Source organism: Clupea harengus, chromosome 13, assembly GCF_900700415.2.
Source record: "Clupea harengus chromosome 13, Ch_v2.0.2, whole genome shotgun sequence".
NCBI lineage: Eukaryota > Metazoa > Chordata > Actinopteri > Clupeiformes > Clupeidae > Clupea > Clupea harengus.
The window spans coordinates 10,370,492-10,394,655 of NC_045164.1; the positions used below are offsets into that span (position 1 = coordinate 10,370,492).

Here is a 24,164-nt window from a genome sequence, read left to right on the forward strand (position 1 = left end):
GTTTCTCAGCAGCAATCTCAAAGCTAACTATCAAGAATGTTTTTTTTTCTTTCAGATCACATCATTATGACAGGTTTCGTGTTGAGTTGCTGTATGACTTGGTTTATGTTAAATTTTCATCACCACCGAGAACGTGTCTGGCACGCTCGACCACCACTTGACTGATTGAACAAAGCAGTGTGTGGAGAGCCACTGATGAAGACTCGTCACATTCACTGAAGCAAACTATGGCCATGAGTAAAGTTGTTATTTTTCTCACTTCTCTAACAGAAATGAGGAGTAGAAAACAAAACAACAATGAATGAATGAGAGAAGAGGCAAAACAAGACGGAATTTGAATGACTACTAAATCAGTGCAATCATGACACGAGTCAAGGTTGTGCCAAGGGTTCTTACAATACTGGAGCGAAACTAAAAGGGAAAGGAGAAATTGCATAGATGAGTAACTCGACCTAAAGGGAGGATGTGGAAACAAGCCTCAGTAAATGACAAAGGGCTCATATGTCCAGCGTTATTTTCAGCTGTAATTAGACCGCATTCATTATACTGGACTAATCTCCAAATTATATTTGACAGGCAAACTGAGATAAGCCGTATTTAACAATCACCAGGTTTGGGGTCAATTTTCAGGGTAAGCTTTGACCTGAGTAAAGCCAGATATAATGAATTTTTTTCACATATTATTGACTGTGGTGTTAGTCTCAATAGAACACAGCCAGGTGCAGTGAGGACAATATAATCCAAGGCTGTGTTTCCCGAAAGGTTTATTATGCTACAATCATCATGAAATGGCAGAGAGACTAATTTTGAACACCCTCTCTTTCTGTTACAATGGTCATAGAACAACAGTGCCTCAGGGAAACATAACCCTTTTTTTCTGTAAGGAAAAAAAAACCTTGGGAAATAATGAATGTCAAAAATATGCAAAAGTTAACAAGCAAATATATTGAATAAAAAGACAACGACTCACCTTTGTATGCTAATTTGAAGCCTTGTTGATTTTGTGAGTGGTCAGTGTAAAAATGAATGACAATCTCGTGTGTTGTGCTCAGGAGGTCAGGGGGCAACTGAGTCCCACTAAACTGACCAATCAGAGAGCTGCTGTGTTGAGGCCCGTTGCGCACCTCTAAAAAGTCGTGATTGACCTCCGAGGTGAAGTTCAGGAACTGGATGAGAGCCCCTGGAAAGACATACACAACAACAGGAAATTAAATTTCAACACAAATCTATCTTTGGTTAGATGTCTGTTTTTTCCCCCAGAAAATGGTTCACTCCATGAGTTATGATACTGTGTTTGGAAAGCATTGTGCATTTTTGGTCCACTGATCACATAGTGTATTTGCAAATTCGTTTTTTAAAGAAATCTTTCTGTAATCTTCTTTTAACTTAGTAAAAGAAAAAGGAAAATACCAGGTTTGTTTTATCACAATTTGCTAACAGCTCACTGATCTCGAAATTAACATCAAACACGTCTTTATGTTTCTCTCATTAGGCCTATATCCAAGAGTGGGATGATTTCTCAGACATATCCTGAGCGTAGAGAAGATATAAAAGTGCATTCTGGGAGCATATTTTGGAGGCCTCTCCAGATACAACATCAATTTAATGAATTGCAGTAGGGCATTTCTTCCACCGTGGCGCTAAGGACAGCACTCACAGGAATTATTATTAACTGTCAGGCCAAGGTGTGCTATCTGAAAATGCTTTAATCGAGCCCTTTTGCCTGCCCCGAGAATTATTGTCAGGAGCAGGGCCCTGGTTTGTTTGTCTTGTGCTTTGGGGAAAAAAAAATTCAGTCTGGTTAAAAGCAAATGGTAATGGGGTTTGTGATACACAATACAAACATGATCTCTTCTCCTTGTGCATAAGCTCGTTAATAAAGCAGAAAATTGCTTTTGGATTTCTCTACGAGTTTTTTTTTGTGCTGTTGTTGTTGTTGTAGTGTGGGAGTGTGTTTCTGCACCAAACCAAGTGTGAATGACTTCTGAATCACATACAATCACCTCGTTGTTCTGTATCCTTTTGAACTGCTATGAGACAAAAAAAACTTGGCTGCAACCAATAACTTTTCTAAATTAGCTGAGCAATTTGACTTGAGTTCTGTACTCTGAACAGTTTTACCCTAAAGTAGGGCATTGTAATTTACAGGAAACTTGTCAATGTGATATAAGGGACGCAAGTCCTTTAGTTGAAGTTTCCTGATTAATGAAACTCACAGTGAACCTCCTTGCCTTACAGTTATTTTGCTGATGCACTTCACATTGTGGGGAGAGAGTGGTCTCCCATGGTGTCTGAGTATAGAGGAAATTGTATCACCTTCGGCCAAGTTTGGTTGATGATCATATTCATTGCACATGACATTATGTAATACACACATTAAATTATGATTCTAAGTTTAATTAAATATAGGCTCCCACCATGTAGGCTATGCTTCTTATTCAATGCAAACATAGTACAAGTCCACCAAACCATTAGGACACAGGCAGGTTTATGCTTGTATACCAGTTGATCGCCCTACAGTGGCATGCATAGGTGAACACTCAGACATGAACACCTTGACTGTGGCATATTATTTAAAGTCAAATCTCCTCTGGAAAAATACAGTGAAACATGAAAGGTGGTTACACAACTCACTAAAAAGCTCCTTAAAATGGCTGAAAGAAACTCTGATTGAACAGAGAGACCTGTGTTGGCCCAGCAGGGCCACGGATGTGAGTCTTGTGGGGGTTGCTAACTGATCTCGGCTGAGATTTTGAAACGGCTCACTGTACAAGTTGACAACCTTACCATAGCCGACTGGCAGTAATATCCTCCAAGTGCAGTCTAGATTGCCTGGGTAGTTTCCAGGAAATCCAGGGCTTAAAATCACATTGGCCATATCATAGAGGGTGCCACCACATTTAGCTGAGGAAAACAAAATAGCACTATTAGAAAACTCTTCATGTGCACAGAAGGGAAAAGATATAAGTATTTCAACAATTTGCATTCATGCTGAATAACACCAAATACCAGGTTTCACTGATTCTTACCGATGCACAATGGAGGAGGGTAATTCCATCTTCTAACAGTCCCTGGCATGCAGGAGATATGCGAATGGCCCTGCACAAAAGAAAATCCACACCGTCATACAATACACCACACCAGGAAAAAAGAGATTTCAAGAAACAGATAGGGAGGCCAGCTGTCTCCAGATCCTTTTTGCTGGTCTCTGATACGTTTTTTTTCTTCTTCTTCAAAGCGCCTGCCAACATTAGCCTCCACAGACACCTACCTGAAGCACATATCCTGGTTCACAGCCGAATGACACAACCTCATTCACCATGTAGCGGTCTCCTGTTTTGATGCCATTGGCTGGTATTATAGGCTCGGGACAGGAGGTAAGAGCCACAGCTGGAAGATTAGAAGAGTGAGATAGAGGAGATTTGAATACAGAGTCTCTTGTTTGTGTCATATATGACCACTGTTGTTTCATATTTACATTAATAATCATGCAATATACTGTTGTTAATATAGGACACCAAATAGGCCATAGCAGCCATCTTAACCATGAGAAAGAGGAAGCCTACTACGAATGCCCATGCCCATGGAACAACCGACCCATAATTATTCTCTGTGACTGTCGACAGGGAATGTGACTTTAAAATGTAGATTTTCCAGAAAGTAAGTCTGACACATGCTCACACACACACCGTAGTAAACACAAGCTCGGCCTGAGTATGTTGCCAAGACAACCGCTTTAGTGCAGCGAGTGAGAGAGGATGCCGTGTGCTTCTTCCACGTCTAAACTTGCCGCGCTGCAGGTGGCACCATCCCTTTGTGTGTCAGCCTTAAACAGGCATAGCTTCCCCTCTCACTGTGAGTCAGGAATTCACTGTGCTCAGGATATTAGCATGCAGCGCCAGTCTCCTCCTAATTGCAATGCTGTAAGTTTGCACTACAAGAAAGGAAGATCCCAATTTTCCTTGCTCTCTGCATAGAGTGAGTTGACTGGAAGCGATTAATCCTGATTTGCTTAATCCTCCTTATAATGCATTTTGATGCTCCTTTACCTGCGCATTTTTATTGTGTTCGGCAATCAGCTATTCACACTGTACCACGTGAATGGCACTGAATGAACACAGTGCACTCCACACTGTACCACGTGAATGGCACTGAATGAATACAGTGCACTCCACACTGTACCACGTGAATGGCACTGTATGAACACAGTGCACTCCACACTGTACCACGTGAATGGCACTGTATGAATACAGTGCACTCCACACTGCTAAAGTCATTTAGAGTGTCCACTAATCTGATGTGCTGTCTTTTACGCGACATGTTGTCAAAACCTCTTTTCTTCATCTCATTACCCATTATTAATTCATAATAATCATTACACCCCCCTCCCCCTTTACCACAATGCCACGTTGCTGACACCCACATCCTGCTTAGAGAGGGCATTCTGTTCGCCGCTCTGGGGATTAATCGATAAAGTGCTACATGTCCCCAGCCTCTCCGCAGATGAATGATATACTTGGAGGGAAAAATAAACTGACATTTTCTTCTCGAAAATCACTGCCAGCTCATCAAAGGACAGGAGCTTAACCTTTATGAGAGGAGTGAGCAACATGCGCGGCACACAATGTGATGACTGGCCTGATTCCTGATTGTGCTTGATTATCTATCCACTTCACTCATCTGTCCAGTCAGGTCTGTTACACCCCTGTCTGTTATCATAATATAGATCTATACAATATAGCATTAAGAACAGGCATCTCATAGTGAGAATGGTTGGATAGTGAAATGTGAACTTGCATGTAATATTAATCTTACAAAACAAATATTAGCTCACTGGGTGTGATGTAACACTTCTTAACATTTGAGAGTGTTTCCACTGAATAGTCATCAGGCTTGGAACAACATACTGTACCCTGGCAGTGTGAATACACAAGCACTTAGCCATCCTCAGGAAGTTCTCTGATGGTATTCATCATCTACTTTCTCAAGATGGCGCAGTCACCTGTGTGTGGCAGCAGTGGAAATAGCATCTTTTCCCCCTGAGATCGCAATGAGATCAGCGCAGGTTTCCAAAGGCCCCCGGTAATGTGGTGAAAAGTGTGTAACTGTACTGGTAAAGATCTCCACTTTTTCTTGGAGTCGGGGCCCACATTACTCCCACGTAACACATGGCCCTGCTCTTTAAGTGGACTGCTGGGGAGAAATGGCTAAATTGGGCTGTCTCCCAAGTGAAAAGCAGGAGACAAATTGGAGATGTTAGGAGTGAATTAGGTGAAATGGTATAGATCAGGACAGGCCCCACAAGCTTCAGGATACTCTTTCTTTTGTTGGGAAAGACCCCGATAACACCAGTGGTCACAGAGACATAGGGTCCTTGATGTTATCAGAGTCGAGGGTGAAGGCAGTATCCCCATCCCAGAACACAAAGAAATAGCGAGTAACTCACGTGTGAGTGTTTGGGAAGAATGCGGAAAGCAACTATCGAGGTTTTAGAACACTAGTTTGAAATTATTTTTTAACCAGTTTCTAGCAAATGAAAATTTATTTGATTTAAATAATTCAATGAACTTCAGAACAGATCATTTGCATTTTAGGAGCTGAATACAGCAAAGGTTTTATTTCGCAGTTGATCTGCACAAATCCAAATGTTTTCCCAATAAAAATGTAAGCTTTGCAGATTTAAGAGTCTTTTTTTCTGAACACTTGATTTTGGTGTACCTTTGTAATTCTTGAGTCATTATCATTCTGTAATATCTATGTCATATACAGTACATGTTATGGCAATGTAAATGTCAGTGATTCTTTTGTTTGAAGTTAACATTTTTGATGACTGCTGCAATAGCGCTCAGAATTTTAGATGATAGAACTGCTTATATCGCATGCTATTAAGCTATCATAAAAGCATATTTGAGAACTGCTAATTATAAATTATAGAGACATGTCACTGTTACCTCACTGGACTCTGACTGTCATAATTACTTATTATATATCTTTATATACAGTAAATATTCTATGCATCTTATTAATATATATCTTCCATGATTTATGCATGCTGTATATCTTTTAGCAGACATTTACATTTTACCATAAGTCTGAGACTAAGATATAATTTAACTCTACTAACAATATCAGTGTCGATATCTGAAGAAAGTGATTTTATGAAGCATTTAAAGGACAACTGCTAACGATCATTTCACCCGCTCATAGGGAAAAAAGCGAGAACCCACTGCAAAATTGAACAATGTAGCATATTCACTACTACACAAAAGGAAACTACTCCAAGGCACCAGTAATCAGCATTCCATGTGGCCAAGAGTCTCAAGGCCGGTTCAAAGAAAACAATACAGCAATACAATACAACACAATACAATACAACTGCAGCAAGTACTTGGCACTCAGACACAGCACTGTGAAAACTGAAAGGACATGGAGTAATGTGCATTTATGGAAGTGATAAAACATACTCTAACAAAAGAGGAAATAATGTTTTTTTTTTCCTCTCTCCTTTCTTTTATCTTTTTCTAACTCAGCAATGTGTTAGGCATGTCTGAGACATTTAACCGGGTAGACAGATTTTAACCTTCAAGGAAGGAGTTTTTTTTTACGAATAATAAAAAAAGCACACTGTGTCAAGCTCCATACTCACTCTTGTACTCCAGGTGGAATCCTGCAGCGACAACACTGATGTCGGTGTGGAAGTGAAGGTAGAGCTGGTTGGACGTGCTGTTTAACAAGGCCGGGGCAGTGGTGCCTGCAACACATCACATGCAAATGGCTAGGGCAACAAGGTTGTTGACATTTAAACAGGTTGTAGTTTAGGTGATGTGTACAGAGTGTACGGAGTTGTGAAATTAGCAGATTTTTATAAGGCCTGGGCGAACATGCGTTGCAAAACTGGAGATGAAGAGTTCTAATGCAATCTGAATGAATGTGTCCTTGTATGAAAGGGTCTCCATTATGGAGTGTGAACAGCAGAAGAGGATGAAAGTAGTATTTGAAATTTGACAGCCGCCAGTCAAGTTTTGTCAATGGGCCCCACTAAGAGCAAGGTTCCCAGAGAGTAGCTTCGAGTGCATTTAGTCATATTCTCTTTGAAATGGCGACAGTTATGAAAGAAGAAATAAAGTTTTCAGATGCCTGTCAGAAACATTCAGACACTCAATAGGTAGGTCTACCACACGCAGCTGTATACAGCCTTTGTTCTACGTATTCAAAGAAAATAAAAATGTATTCATCTTTGAATACTTTGAATACTAATGAACTACAGTCATGGACAAAAGTTTAAGGCCACTCTTGAGAAAATGCATCGTTTTCTTCTGAATGCAGCTATTGGATTAGAAATTGATTGCATGAGATTGCGTCATCCTTACGTCAGTCTATTGTACTCACATATCAATTGACCATCAGGCAGTAAACACGTTATCACGCCACGTTTTTTTTTTTATCCAACAAAAAGAGGTACAAAAAAAAACATCACTCATGGAAGTCCATGACTTTTGTCCACGACTGAGCACAGAAAATAGAGCATACTATCTTCCCGCAGACATAATACCAGTAAATTACATCAGGCTGAAACATTTTGCACCAGTTCTGTTGATGTGCTTTCTCTCTGGGAAACAGTATCACCTACACAGTGCAACATGGCTGATACCCTCCACATGTCATTTCATAATCAGTGATGAGATGTACAGGTACAAAATGATTCTGTTAGTCATGTTACACATGCCATATTCCCTGATATGAAATACTGCAATAGTATCACTCCTAATGTTCCAATCTCAAACATTGCATGGCGGGGAAGGAAAGTGGCTGGCATGTATTAGTACAAGTGCATTATGCTGATGATGGCGGCCTGTAAAGTGCTCCTTTACGGTTGAATGACTTGACTAATAATTTTTGGATGGAGTTTGACAGCTCTGTAGCGCTCATCTACTGTCCAGCAATTCAGCGGTCCATCACTTCTATTAGCTGGATAGGCATCTCCAGCATTACTAACGCTTGTCAAATGAGCCTCAGATGGGCATAAAATGGACTTTGCCAGATTGAATATGGCCAAAAAAATAGGAGCGATGCAGTTTCTCTGCATGGCAGGAACTCATTGCTGAGTGGTCAAGCACGTGTTGGTCCATGGAAATATACATCATGCCATGCAGTGGGTGGGTCTTGGCATGACAGCTCACATGGTGACGGTCACGAGAAAAGTATTTAATAACATGCAAATTGTAATTGAATTAATATTCAGTAAACTGTAATTAATCCTGTACGATAGCATGATACGAAAAGAAAAGGCAGGGATAGAGCACAAAACATATTTGACAGTTCAATTAAGGGAATTATACTAATGGATTTGTGACCAAAGGATGAATGAAATGAGCGACTGTGATGGGTGAGGGTATGGTGGCCCACCACGAAGGCTAGAAGAAGGATAGCTCTGCATCTTAATGAGTTCTCACAGACAATGCAGCACTCCAGATCTTTCTCAGCGTGTCTCACCAAAGCTCACAAAATGTAGCTTGGGTAATTTAGCATCGTTAAAAACATTAGCTGAAATTACCATTTTGCTATCCTCGGGGGGGTTGCAGACTAGATCATAAAAATCAGGTACACATTGGGATCTCGATGAGTCGTTTCAGTGTTTAATGTGTGCTTTGAGGACTTTTGGCTCGGAGAGGTGAACAGTGATATTCAACCGGGGTTCATGCCACCGAAAATTTGCCTTAAACCACACATCTCCCAAGCCGTGTGACCTTTAGTCAGCAGGCTGCCATGGCACTGCGGCTGAGTTCATTATGAGCTTGTTGAAAGCATTGCTTAAGGCCTGGCCACAGCAGCACTCCATCGGGAAACACAAAAAAGGTTAAACCTCCTCTCTCTGAGGAGGATCTCTCGCTTGGAACCCCCTGCTGTGAGATTATTTTTTACTTCAGTTTAGCAGTCCTGGAGGTTTTTTTCTGTCTTTGACGACAGAACTCTATCTGTTGGCGGCATCAGTGTGTTTCTGAATGACATTCAAAGAACTGCTACTTTCTCAAAAGTCAGTCTTGAAAAAGATGTCTAAAGTTGGCAAACAAGAAAAATGATGCCATCAGTTTGAACATGTCATTGTCAATACAGGCAGCGATATAAAATAACTATACATTTCAGACCAACCACAGAGCTATTAACGATCATCACAGTTTGTGAATAGCGACAAAAGCAACTATTCAAAGAAATCTCACTCTTTTTTTGAATATGACTATTTCAGCTATTACCAGTTTAGCTCTGCAACCTGACTTACTAAGGGGAGATACCTAAGCAATGCCATCCTGAAATTGCGTGCAGCGTATACTTTGCCACACATATAACACATTCATAACACAAGTACTTTGGCCCTCGCATGAATAAAAATAAACTTTTATAGCTTGCAAGTAAAAAAAAAATTGGCTTCTTGTCAACACAGCAGGAAAGAAGCCAAAGGCTGCTGGGCTCAGCTGCAGTGGTTTGGCGTCGCTCCAGCCTGTGCTACCTGATAAGAACTATAACACCTCCACTGTTTCTTCACTGCTTAGATAGCTCTTAACAGCACAATCTCGCCACGTATACGCAATGCGTCTATGAGCACTTCTGAATGCATACAAATGTTACAACAGTGACACTGATAGGGGATCAGTTTCTAAGGCACTTTAGGGAACTTGTCTACAGATACCAGGGCGTTTGAGAAAAGGAATCTATATAAAGTTGGGGTATTTGACTTAAGGCGGTTGTGCCCCAGTGGGACTGCCTGCAACATTGATGATATCAAATTATTTTTGTAATTAAAAGCATATACAGCTGTTTAGTCTTGGGAACCATCTTAGAGTAATTAATTTGGATGGAATGAAATAAAGTTGGCTGCCAACTACATCCCAAAAGGTCTCATGCATTGACAGCCAAACAAAAAAGGGACATTCAGCTACTGGTTAAAGTTACAGTATGTATGTTTTATGTCTTCGAAGGCATATCTTAATGTAACTGACACACACTCCCAACGGATTACGCCGACCAGGCACATTCAGCAGCCTGGGCAGAGTTGCAAAAAAAAAATTCCCTTTGTATTTCCACAGAAGGCTTTTCCCTTTATCCAACTAGAAGTTCAGAAAAAACTCAGGCGAGGCAAGTCAGCGACTGGTCAAACCCAGAAAAACAGGAAATGGACTGGATGGAGCGGGGAGAGGGAGAGGAGAGTTGAGGATGGGAGGGGAAGGGAAGGTTTATTTTCAAATCTCAGGCAAACACTCGCCTGATTAGCAGTGCCTACATGGTGTAGCTTAAAGCACAGACTAAGAAAAGACTGGATCCAAACCAATATTTGAAACTCTGGGCCCTAATTTCATTGATTGGCAATGAGCAAAGTCCGTCGCGCATGAACTAAAGCTATCGTGTGGTGTGTTGGAGCATTGCACTGACCCACCCATGTTTGCACTTAGGATCTTGCTCTTGGAATTAAATTAGAAGAATTATTTTGCAAATTTAGTTTTAGTTCATGCACAGCGGACTTTCCTCGTTGCTCGTTGCTTTGCTTGTTGCCAGTTGCCCATCAATATAATCAGGGCGCACTGACTTAGCTGTTGATAAAAATGCTATATTTTCCTGAAGGGAACTTTCTAATTACACGGCAGTGATTTTCTGTTAGCAGATGTACCAAATTTGTTTCATTTGATGTGCGGTGTTTGTCAGAAAAATTTCCCACCTGAAAAGCTGCCCAATTTTGGAGACATCATGTCGCCCCCATCATAGATTTCAAGGGAATCCCAGTTGTGCTCGAGGGCGAAGCTAATGACTTGGATCTAAAATCAAAATTAGAACGCATCAAGACATGTTGCACGCACAAAAATTTCCAAATTTTACTTCCAAATTAACTTCCGCCGCAAGCAATTACTTTCACTGATATGTCGAAATGCTTCTCTCCATTCACTGATAAACATGATCACAAATTGTGACGCACAATTCTTTATCTTGCATTGAACAATCTAAAATTAGCACACACAATTTCCCTTTTCAGCTTCTAGTTCAAATGTGCTAAAGTCTGTCATCTGCATCAGTGCGGTTTATTGCATTTGATGATTTCACAACCAACCATAATTTTTTTTTTTTTTTTTTCTCTCTGTCCTTCTTTGTCTTTTTTTCTTTGAACTTGCCTGGATTCCAGCTCCTTCGGTGACGACAATCTTCCATACACAGTTCAGGCTGTTCCCATAGGGCTCTGGAAACCCAGGAGATAGGATGGTGCCTCTTCTCTCTGTCAGGTTCCTGCTGCATGGGACTTGGGAGCAGAGCGGGGTGTGGGTGTGGGTGTGGGTGAGGGAGGGGAGGGGAGTGAGAGAGGGGGAGAGATTGGAGTCACGCTGTGCTTGGCACACACAAATTCCTTTTTTCTGCTCTTATTAAAGACAAGCAGTGGCTGATGGAGGTGTGTTGGTGTGCAGGTCTGGTTTCAGCCGTAAAAAAGGGACAGCAGCAGTGTGCGTGTGTGTGTGTGTGTGTGTGTCTGTTTCTTGTGGTGACCCGGGATAAGATGGGAGGAAAGAGCTGAATCACTCTTCGGTGACCTGCAGGAACCCAATAAACCAGTTTCCCGCCATCCCCATCTGTTTCTCATAAAACTGCTAATAGAACACGTTAGCATGCTACTCTGTCTTCTGAGGATGGGCACAGATACCACACCTAAGGTCAAATCTCACAAATAGAAACTCTTATTTACAACATGGCGACAGCAACACAATCACTTCACTGTCAGATTACTCCAGATGACCATTATCACTTCAACTTCACCTAATAATACAAAAACTGAACAAAATCTATTTGTATTTGTAGTATTTGCAATTGCAATTTGATAGCCACCTATTTAATATAAATTTGAGGGTTACCTATAGAGGTTTGTATGGTGTAATTCCACTGTGCGAGTGTCTGATATTTGAGGGTTACCTATACAGGTTGGTATGGTGTCATTTCACTGTGAAATATGAGAGTTACCTATACAGGTTGGTATGGTGTCATTCCACTGTGCGAGTGCATTGGGGACAGCATGGCACTTGATAGCTTTGGAGCCTTGGAGAAGGTATCCTGGACTGCATTCGAAACGGACAATGGACCCAGCGGAAAACTCCGACCCAATCCTCCGGCCATATCTGGGCTCAGGGACGGAGCTGCACTGGGTGTCACTGGTCCGTGGCACAGCTGCAGAGGTTAGAGTCAGGCAGATAAGACAGTGTTACTTCCCATCGACAGGTTAAATGAAGAGTCAAAAACTTCAGCTACTCATTTAAGACATATTTTGGAGGTAGTGGCTGTCAGATGAAATGTGAAATATGTGTCTATTTGACAAAACTGCTCGCCATATAACCTGCTGGTAAAGTAACAGTTGCTGTCTGACCAGTATGGATAAAGTAACATCATTTATTTAAGTTACAATATTACAAGTGTTATTATTATCATTATTATTATTATTATTATTATTATTAAGGGAAGCAGTAGTACTAACAATAGAAATAGTAATAGCAGCAGTTGTACCATTTCAAAGTAGTCCTGCATGAATATGGCACAACTGCATAACATTTCTAGCCACAAGGGTCTGGAGCATCTTTTTGGGGCTTAGAAATCCTGACTGGCTTCCGTGTTTCTCGGAAATTGTTTTGTTCTCTATCTCTATGCCTTTCACTATGCTTCGGGTCTGCCTTGAGCTGATGTTTCCAGATGTGCAGAGAGGTGGGGGAGCACTCAGCATCATCACTTAGATGCCTCCATGTGCCAGATGAACTGTCCTAACTGTCAAAGACCATTTTTCATGCACCCACCACCCTCTACCCGGCCCAACAAAATGCACCCCCACATTCAACGCTGTATACCATGAAAGTGCAGAGAGAGATAAAAAGCGACACAGTGAGCATGCTGGGGCTGCTGCTGCACCCGGGCTGAAGTTTCCCCATGAAAGATTTCTAATAGATCATCCATTTTTATAAGGCAGCTGACATAGAGAGTTTTAAAAGCACATGTAATTCGCACAGTTCATTTATTGCATCTTTAAAGACGAGTAGAGGGGAAAAAAGAGGAAGGGGGGAGGAAAAAAAAGCCTTGATGTGTCTTGAGGTGGGGGGCCTCTAACTGGGGCCAGGGAAAGTTATTTAAATGGCGCAGAAATGAAATCAAAATGCCTTGTCGGCAAAGAGGCTCCCAGCAGACCCAGGGGATGGTTGTGTTGCGGGGGGTGGGGTGGGTGGGGGGGTTAGTGGTTTAGCCTCTAAAAGCATCTAAAAGCACTGAATGCCATCTCATCTCATGAAGAGGACAGGTCCCCCGTGCCCTCAATCAATTAATTTGGCACTGGTGGCATTACATCACATGGTGTAAAAAATTATTAATTCTTTATTGATACTACAGTTGCCATTAACCAGTCACACTGAAAGGCAGCCTCAGAGAAGTTTGCGAAGCATGTAGATTAGCATGCTAGTGTCCAAACTCCCAAAAGGCATTGGCGATAATACCACCCCCTGAGCAAAGGAAGATCACCCAGTTAATTATAATACTGATAGACAGTCATAGGGGAGGCGGATAAGGATAGCTTTCTTCTTCAGCTGAAATGACATTCTCCTAATTGGAAAACAATGGAAACCACCGTGTTGACTCTGGTTGATGGTCTGTAATTGTTTGTAGTGTGTGTACACCTACCTTGGTAAACAAAGTGAAAGCCTCTTGCGGAGGGACCATTCTTTGCATTGAATCTCAGCACAATCTGGTTCGACGTTGCCAACGGCAAGGTCTCACCTGCAAGGGAAAAAAAAAAAATTCTATGTGATTGTGTAAACCATACAGCATGTTTAAGATTCTATGATGGCTGTAAACATACATGGACCACAATCCAGCAGATCAACTCTGCCCATGATAAATGTCTTAACAATAAAATGAACTCAAGGCAAGCCGAAGAGTGGGGATATGTATCCTTGGCATTTAAACCTTGGCATATTGGATTTATAGGCTTATCTATCAACATTCACACATACATCACAACGTAAAATGCACAACCACCCAGACCCACAGTTGCTGTATACTTTCATAAATATCCCAGAAATAAAAGTACTTTTACCAACTCTTTTGTTACATTTCCAGCATATCACAAGCCTACAACTCTCTCTGAACTCTGAGTTCTGTAAACAGTAACAAATATTTAAGCATAGCCTGGCGATATCAACCATTCAGGAGATTTCCACAGATTACACACATTACTTACTGCCTAATTTAGTGCTTATGAGCCACACAGTGAGGGGAGGGAGAGGAGGCTCCTATGTCTGATCGAATTAAGCATTGCATACTAACAACTACGTACAGCTCCTTTAAGACTGGTGTATGGAGATTATGCATAATGGGTGCAGTGCTTGAAATGAGCTTTCCACCCTACCAGTCTAAATGACTTGAAAGGTCCGGTATATATTTGATCACTATTTGTACTCTCTTGGAACTGCACCTGAACCTGAACCATGACCTTGTTGTGGTAAGCAACTGGCACTGCCAACTAAACTTCTGTGTTCTTACATTTCTCATCACAGCACAATCCTAGTGTTGGTTAGAATTTTGCATGGTGATAATAAGTGACATAATATGTGAAACTGCAGGTCAAATACAACACAATTATTGCAGTTTATCTTGAGAATATAGCAAAAAGGTAGTGCTTGATATGTGCAAGACAAATAAAACAAATGCTCTATGGTTTTGTTAAAACAGTTAACATCCACTGCTCTTCCACAGACCTTGAAAGAGTAGAACTGGGGTTGGCATTTGACTTTGTGCCACCTTTCATAGTATACAGTAATATGAATGTGAAATCAGTAAAGGGCAGCACCAGAAACAATTCTTTCCCTCTGGGACCAGAATCCTAAGTCCTATAGAGTTAAAAAGCCCAAAGCACATTCTGGTACGAGCAAGGAAATGCTGACAAAGGCTAAGGAAAATGAACGTTTTTATATGTTAAAGTACATTTATGCATACGTTCCTGGACACAATGCATTTTTGAAATTGCTTCTTCTCTCTCTCTCTCTCTCATACACACACACACACACACACACACACACACACACACACACAAACCTCTCCTCTCTAGATTTATTCATTGAGATAGGAAGCTTTAGTGTTCTGGATGAAATGCTTAAGTTTTTCTTTGTGACCCCACCACTGTTTAACTGCCTGTCCTTAATTCACTTCCCAAATGACTGCAATGGCCATATGTGCTTGGCTTAGACTTCCCACAAGATTTGTGCATTTCAAAGCAAACCGCCACGGAACAAACAATGAGGGAGGCATAAAGCTACTACTTACCTGTATGAGAGCCTGCCAGAGAGCTGAGCAGCCTGGCATTCTGATTGGCCCCATCAAACAGCTCAACCGAGTCATTCATTGCCGTCTGAAAATAGGCAAATTGCCCAAACACCACTGAGGAGAGAAAATGGAATGAATAGAATGTGTTACAATCACACACACACAATATATATATATATACACACACACACACACACACACACACACACACACACACACACACACACACACACACACACACACACACACACACACACACACACACACACACACACACACACACACACACACACACACACACACAGAGACTCTCTCATAACTTCCTCAAGCTACTTCTTCTGGTTTGATAACAAAATTTGTGCAATCCTATAATTTTTTTTATGTCATGAAATGTTTATGAACAAGTTCTGCAAAATTTTCAACAGCTCTGAGAGAGAGAGGGAAAGAGAGCGAGAGAGAGAGAGAGAGAGAGAGAGAGAGAGCCAGAGAGAGAGAGAGAGAGGAGAGTGAGTCAAAGTCAGTGATTTTGAATCTTAAATAATGAATCGCACATTTCTCTTGTTCCAGTTGTGTTGTATTGACTCTATCACTGTGCAGTTGTGGGAGGGAAAGAGAGAGAGAGAGAGAGAGAGAGAGAGAGGGAGAGAGAGAGAGAGAGAGGGAGAGAGATAGAGAGAGAGAGGGAGAGAGAGAGAGGGAGAGAGAGAGAGGGAGAGAGAGAGTGTTGTGTTGTATTGACTCTATCACTGTGCAGTTGTGGGAAAGAAAAAAGAGAGAAGAGGAATTTACAGCACAGTGGCTTATTCAGAGGACTTCTAGCACACCACTCAACACACACACACACACACACACACACACACACACACACACACCACGCAACAGCTGTCCCTGAAGCAAATTCACACTGTGGCCATGTTCATCCACGCACGTTTCAGCATTTCATATTTTTCCCTGGGGTCAGGCATTTGTAACCTCTTGTCTGTGGGTGCGACCCCGTTGGCAATTAAAGCAGTTTTAGATGCCAGAGGAGACATAATGAACACACAGAGCAGGACATACCATTAGGGCCCCTTTTGAATGTGTCACCATTTCAAATGAGACACAACTAAAAGGGTGAGACCAGAGTAGGGGTCAAACGGAGGCCTGAACCGACTCTATTATCTCATTAATTGGATGTTGGTCCACACCTTGCACAGGAAGTGCAGCAAACATGGCTGGGCTAACCTCTGGAAAGACCCCCTGTGCGTCATGGACACTGTAATTGGCTTGGCCTTTTAATTTTCTGGGTTTATTTATCGCACAGGCACGTAACGCAGTTCTTATGTTATCTTTGTTGGTAGCTAGGGTATAGGTAACATCTTCCAAATTCATTTGTATAGTCATGTGAAGTACTGGTGTATAGTCATGTGAAGCAGGGACTCGCACAGGAATTTTGAAGGGCAGTTGCTCTGCCCTGGAAAAAAGGGGCAACACGTTCATTTTTGTCACCGCCGCCGCCACGCCCCCGTCCCCTGGACGCATATTTTGTCTATATCACTTGAAACTCTCCCTAACCGCAGCCGCCACGCCGCTTATTCCGCGATTATTTTTATCGAGGCCTACATGAAGTTCTGCAGCCGTAATACTATTTAAAAAATATATATATTTCCTTCGGAGGGGCAACTTCAGTCGAGGAGGGCAAACGGGCAGTTGCCCGAGCAACCTTAGCCCCCTCCTGTGCACGTCCCTGATGTGAAGTACTGATAAACACGGCTGTTCTTTCCTACTAGCTGGCCAGGCTATTCACTGGGGCCGTAATCTCCCACGCACAGCTACTCGTACTCTGCCCTTGACTTGTCAGATTTGCACGCCATGAAGGCAGTTATGTGGTTCGGGTGGAGCAAACCCCAAATCTGTGCATTTCTTATTTTAACACCATTGACACGTATTCTGCCCTTGACTTGCGTGCTTTTCAGCAAGTGCTTCTGAGGGCTAGAGTAGGTCGAGCACCACTACAAAGCAAATTCCAGAGTTTGAAGTCGGCAGCAGGCATATTTCAAACATCGTTAAACATCACAATATTTGAGAGTCAAACCTTGGTTTCAAACCACTGAAATAATATTAGCCTATTTTTTTCCCTTACAATGTAATATGTTCTGTTGGTCCTTGCATGTGGTTCAGTGGCGTAACATAGTTACGACGGTCCCAGGTGCAGGCTATTATGACGGGCCCTAGTCAGTGGCGTAAGGCAGTGGTTCCCAAACATTTTACAGTCCCGTACCTCCTTTTTTTCATGTTTGTAACCACCGCCGACGCCACGCCCCCTCCCCCCGCGCACATATTCTGCCTATAACACTTGAAACTGTGAAATTGTCAGGGTAAATCACAAACTGCCGCCGCCACGCCCCCTCCTCCTGCGCACATATTCTGCCTTCAGACTATTTAGATTGACGTAAGTATGTCTATGGGCCACGGCTACGGGCCCCCAAGACCCACGGGCCCAGGTGCGACCGCACCTGCTGCACCCCCTACAGTTACGCCCCTGATCTGGTTAGTTTCAGAGGATGGCTATTATAATGTCATTTTCAGCCCTAAGTGGCAAGGTGTTTGATTACTTGATTACTTTTCAGTGTTTAAAAACAGGCAGTGCAACATGATCTTGATCTTAACCTGGGACATTGAAATGACCTTATCCTCAAAAGTGAGTTTTTACACCATGTATCTCAAAAACATCTTTGTAAATAAGCCTTCTCGCAAATATGTAATTTGGTTAATGTACTTATTTGTTTATGTGATACATAGAAACAAATGTTTTCATTTGAGGTCATTTGTAATACAATTCTCCCCTTGGTTTCTTTTTCAAAAGTCTGGTTTATATTTCCATGGATTTTAACGACATTCACAAGGTTAATGGGATATTTGATGTTCCATGTTTTTGCGATGAGGTTGTGACTCAGTCTACTTCTATTTTCAATAAATCACGACTCTTTCATGAGCCCACTTTCATTCTGACACTGAGTACGTGATCTGAGCGCGTAGGGGAGAATATGCGTAGCTGACATGCGCCAAAAAAAAGGATTTAGGCGCGAATATGAGAATACAACCCTGTGTAGTTTTGTAATCCGGGTCCTAAAAATATGTAATATGTTTACATATGTTTGATAACCACTTTCACAGCATAATGTTGACAAATACTGTAAATGGACAAAGTAGATCAGTTTGCAAGCTAGCTAGCTTTCATCAGAGCCAACCATTTTGTTGTTCTTTAGACTAGCTTTCGACATACACCGCTTATATTTTGGAAGTCATTTGTCATTTGTTTTGATGTCATACCTTAAAAAAGCAATGATGGACTAAACTAATTTGGTTCATTTCAGCTTACCAAACTCTCCTGACACGGTGATGTAGTAGGAGCAGGTCAGCCCAGTGGTGTAGTTGTGTGGATAGTTTGGAGACAACACCACACCCTCAGATCCATTGTAATTACCCCCACAAGGAGCTGAAAAAACACAACACAATGTCATTCAAGTACCCATAACATCTGTTTCAGTGAAAGGCATTTACAATTTTATTAGCCAAACCTATACATTTGAATTATATTCAAATTACAAATGGGAAAAACTGATATGAGTATACATTTATAACATGGTTACGTTATGAAGGGACATCTATGTGAAGTGACTGCAGTACCTTATTACATGTGTGGAGATGACCTAGGACTGGATAGTTAATCTGACATATCAACAATATTTGACCATAATAGATCCTACTTGACCATAGAAGATAATGGTCTATATGTTTTTAAGGAATATTAAGATAATCAGCCAAGGAATCAAGTTAATTGATCAGGGGTTGGTTGGAGACAAGAGGCAGTTCATGTATTTGTGAATGTCTAGACAAAGACTGCATATCAACCCAACTATTTACCACTCAATGCATGGATGGTATGTGAATGTCTAAAACACAACAATGGTAAGTTTTGGTAAGTAACTCTGTAACACAATCACTCATGATGTATTTGTTTTGGTCTGATTGAAGGATCCGTCCATTAGAGTTGTTCTTCTTGAAGGATGAAATCCATGAAAATCCATGTGTTATGGGTAAAGTGCACTTCAAATGATTTAAAAATAGACTGAACTAATGTCAATCCATAGTATAACATGCCTCGAAACCAACTAAGAGAGCTCATTTTTTGGGGTCCTCTTTGAACACCAAGCAACCCGGCTGCACCTCCAAAATGGCTATTTATCCAGCACATAACTCATAAAAATAACCATCCTTGAAAGAAATTACATATTGATCCAAATATGTACACCGGTCTGCAGGACATGAAAAACTGACAGGAATAGTGCACTTCAACCAAGCCCCACAGCACTGCTTCTTTATTATGAAGCTCCGATTCTGATGAGGCGTCAATGGAAAACAGTGAAGTGGATGAGGACTGTCTACGAGTGAGACCCGGAAGCTAACTGCGTCCAGCGTATAAATAACGTGGGGTGAAAGGTCAGTGGGAACACACACACGAGTATCATCCCAGAGAGCAGCCGTACCTGGCCCAGATCCGACCCAAGGGCTAGTCACGCGACAAAAGCCCCAAAGCTGAGTAACATTCCTGACTACAGCAGACTCTGGTGAGGACTCTGCCCACACGTGGCACAGACTCAGCTGCTCTCTGTGAGATTCATCACTGGCAAAACAGAGACCTCCTGGCCTCGCCTCGTTCACTACAGTGGTGCAATACATACCCAGCGTCCCACTAAAAAACAGATAATCAGATGCCCACTGAAAACAAGACAGCTGAGTAACATTCATGATCGCTTTCCTGACTCTGATTTGCACCAGATTTGGCCTTGAGTCTAGCCCAGTATGTAAAAACACAGAGCTGACTAACATCCCTGATTGCAGTAGATTCAGTGGTGTATTACCGCCTCATGGCTTCTGAGTCTCACAGTCTACTCCAGAAATGCAAATGCCCCTCGGAAACAGGAGAGCGCCTCGTACAGTTGCTCTGCTGCATCGCAGACACATCTCAGCGACTTCACTTTCACAGGACCCCCTCCCCGTGACCCTAAATCCTCACTTAACCCTTCTTGTCATCTCCGTCGTACTGACATTACTCTGGGCTGTGCCCTCAGAACAATTTCAATCCTCAGCCTCCTCAACCCCCCCCCCCCAACCCCCCAACCACCCACCACCACCGTCCTGTCCTGTGATCTTTCTGCTCCTGCCTTGTTCCCTTCATTCCCCTCGGTCCTCGCTACAATGATCTTCATTTCACATTCCTGGCACATCCTCCACATGCTAAGCCTCCAAACACTTGCGGCCCCCGGTCAGGTTCTTCATCTACCCACAATACCTTGCGGAATGCCAAACCCTGGTGTCAGGGTGAAGCAGCTCCTCGCCGTTCTCTATATATCAGACTCCTTCGAGTACCTTTGATCACATCACCCCCCCCCCCCCCCCCCCCCCCCCACCCCCACATAATACCTTCCTTGAGAAGGCTGAGGAAAAGAGGGGGAAAAAAACAAGACACCCTTTGTGGAGAGGCCTTCCCTGCAACTAGAAATTCTACACTCTGGTACCAATGGAAATTCAGGTATTGGAAACAAATTCAGTAATTCTTAATAGCAGAAAATATGCTGAGTTATTCTTTTGAACTGACATCACTGTCAGAGCTTGAGCCCCCAGACTGTCACGTTTGGCAGAGTAATGCTATCTTATCGTTAACAGCACTTTACAGGGTTCTTTAATTTGATATGGTTTGAGGCTTTTTGTAATGACTTTTTGCAGAGTTTTTTAATGCTGACAAGCCTGGATTTTGCAAATGAAAGATAGAGGGTAAAGAAGAAGAAGAAGAAGAAGAAGAAGAAGGAGGAGGAGGAGGAGAAGAAGATGTAGACATGCAGTAGAAAGACATGGAGAAAGGCCTGGAGATGCATGAGGAGAATAAGATGAGATGAAGAAGCAGCAGAAGATGGAAAAGGGGAGAAGACAAGAAAGAGAAGGAGAAATAAAAGCACAAAGGAGATGTTCTTGAACTAAAAAAAGATTCAGGCAACCTGGGATTCATGGCTCTACATAGTCCAAATTTAGAAATGTAGGTTGACTTTTCTTAAGTCTGCTGAATTATACAGAAGACAGTGATCCCGATAAAAGCAAGCAGAGAAAATTCCAGGACCCATGATTCCATGCCAACAGGTAAAAACAAAAGCTAACATGGTGAAATATTCAGGATAACCTGCTAGAATTTAAAGGGATGTACACAACCAGAAATACATGATGTGAGATGAAACCTTCAAAGTTTCTGTTCACAGCTGGGAATATGCATTTTGCTATTATATCTGCAGTTTGACAAACATATCTATTCAACCTACTTGGTCTTTACAGACAAACCACTCACAACATACAACAACAGCATACACATCCACAATCACAAGAAAAGACAGTTTCTCTCTCTCTCTCTCTCTCTCTCTCACACACACACACACACACACTCTCACACACATTACACGAAATAAACATCTCTCTGTGAGTATAGAATTAACCAATAATTTACAACATATTGAAACCTATTATTACAGGCAACAGAAGGACAAAAGACCAAATGGTTCATTAGCAGTCGTTCACTAGCAGCTTTTTTCTTTGTACTCGAATGAAAGCAGTGACTGGCGAATACGCAACTCCATGTGTTCTTCCCTTTCATGAGCCTCATGACAGCAGATGTGGCTGCCACCTGACCTTCCCGGCTTCTCTGCAAGAGCCAGCCACTGAAAATATCCATGTAATCACACAGATACGAGAGAGCAGCCAGAGAGCCAGAGAAGAGTGGCCAGAGACAGGGGAGAGGGAGGGAGAGGGGGAGAGAGAGAGAGAGGGAGGGAGGGGGAGGGAGAGAGAGAGAGAAAGAGACAGAGAGAGAGATAGAGAGAGGGAGGGAGGGAGAGAGAGAGTGAGGGAGGGTAAGTAAGGGAATTTCGGTCTAGGTGGAAAGAACACTCCACATTTTTCCCCTCTCTCTGTCTCTCTCTGTCTCTGTGTCTGTCTCTCTCTAGTCCAGACAGCACAGACACACAGGAGCTGGTGCACTGGCGTGTCTATGTGTAAGCCATATGATGTGTCCCATTTTCTCATGTTGTGTGTCAACAGCGCCTCAAAGAGGCGACATACCATGGTGCTTTAACCTCTCTCTTTCTCTCTCACACTCACACACACAGTTTTCCACATTCTGTCTCTTTTTCTCTCACTCACTCTCTCACACACACACACTCACTCACACAAACTCTACCTCTCTCACTCTCTATCTTTCTTTCAAACACACACACACACACACACACACACACACACACACACACACACACACACACACACACACACACACACACACACACACACACACACACACACTGTCTCTCTGTGTCAACCACACATAAACACACATACTAGCTGACTCTCTCTCTTTCTCTCTGACTCACACAGTCATGAACATACACACACACACACACACACACACACACACACATGCACGCACACACATCCCCTTTCTATTTACAGCCGTGGAAGATTCCTCATTCAAGAGCACTGAGACAGTCTTTTAGTTTCTATGGAAACGCATAAAAGACCTGTTTGGGTGAGAGAAGCTCAGAAAGGGGAGAAAATCCTTTATTATTTAAAGGGATCTCACCCTTTTCTAATTAGTTTTGTCTAAAAGCCCAAGGAAGAGCCTGAGAGAGCATCAGTATTCCAAACAGCTGCCAAAAATAAACCCCCCAGAAAGATGCCAAATGGTTATTGCTTGTTCTTTTTTTAACTTGTCAGGGGGAGAAAGTGTACAAACTCAAGCCAAAACAGCCATAACATAAAACAATAATGCTAATAATGATATTAATCTGTCCATTCTCTTCTGACACGGTAGGCAGTAAAACCTGAACTTGCAAAACGGATAAAGTAATAATATACATTTAAAAGGATTTCCGAGCTCAGTGGAGTTTTTTACGGAGACAGACATAGGCGCCGTTCTTCTGCCCACAGTAATGATTGAATAAATAATGATTCCTTTCATCAGACGGGTGTTGCTGGGGACATCAGTAATCATTTCCGCAATCGGCAGCGCTAGAAGGTCGGCAGTGAGGAGAAGAGAGGAGCTTAACATTCAAATGGAGTCTTCCACAGTCACCCTGCCTGATCTGCATACCTGACACGTGACTCCACTCTCCCTGCCACTCAAGAGCACACACCTCGAGAACGGTGATTTGGAGAACAGGGTATTCTTTTTCCTTTTCTACCATGTGAACCACTGAACATAATAAAGACACATCCACAGATTTGCTGTGCACCTTAAAAAAAAACTCTCTCGATGCAAGAGCCACAAAATCCAAGTCTTAAAGAGTAGCATGTACGTGTGTGTTGACGTGCGTAACTTTGCTAACATTTTCAGCACCTGGGTAATGAGATGTAGTTCACAACGGTTTCTTGCCGACCACCTACTTGTTTAGCTCTTTAGTAGTCAGACCTCTAGAGTCAAGGTTTGACCCCAAAGTTGAAAACACTAGCCTCAAAGAACAACTCATGCCATTAATGAGTTATGACTATTATAATAAGGCTTTATCCATTCATCCGTTCATATACCTATATCATAATATATCATTTTGAGTTCATATACCTATATCATTCTCTGTTTCAATTTTAGTCCTTGTAATCATATTCCATAATGATTTTACTCATCTACACTGGGTAGCTATACGTCATTCTTCTAATTAAATATGGAGAAGCACAGACTAGCCATAAGTTATATGGTAATAGTCTGTAAGGATTAGCGATAAGAGTGGTCAGAAGATGATGACAAAATCCTCCTCACGCCTTAT

General features: G+C 42.1%; 1 protein-coding gene across 3 annotated transcripts in view; it reads right to left on the reverse strand.

Annotated features, from left to right (window-relative positions):
• The window catches only part of csmd1a (CUB and Sushi multiple domains 1a), a 289,469-nt gene that overhangs the window by 31,577 nt on the left and 233,728 nt on the right, over nucleotides 1-24,164 (reverse strand). For all 3 annotated transcript variants that reach the window (XM_031578518.2, XM_031578517.2, XM_031578519.2), the window contains 11 exons: nucleotides 18,686-18,802; nucleotides 15,325-15,438; nucleotides 13,684-13,779; nucleotides 11,992-12,195; nucleotides 11,157-11,281; nucleotides 10,709-10,805; nucleotides 6,647-6,751; nucleotides 3,272-3,390; nucleotides 3,030-3,099; nucleotides 2,788-2,904; nucleotides 971-1,180 (listed from right to left, as the gene is read on the reverse strand). In XM_031578518.2, the coding sequence (XP_031434378.1) occupies nucleotides 971-1,180; nucleotides 2,788-2,904; nucleotides 3,030-3,099; nucleotides 3,272-3,390; nucleotides 6,647-6,751; nucleotides 10,709-10,805; nucleotides 11,157-11,281; nucleotides 11,992-12,195; nucleotides 13,684-13,779; nucleotides 15,325-15,438; nucleotides 18,686-18,802 (1,374 nt within the window). The remainder of the gene's footprint in view (nucleotides 1-970; nucleotides 1,181-2,787; nucleotides 2,905-3,029; nucleotides 3,100-3,271; nucleotides 3,391-6,646; nucleotides 6,752-10,708; nucleotides 10,806-11,156; nucleotides 11,282-11,991; nucleotides 12,196-13,683; nucleotides 13,780-15,324; nucleotides 15,439-18,685; nucleotides 18,803-24,164) is intronic.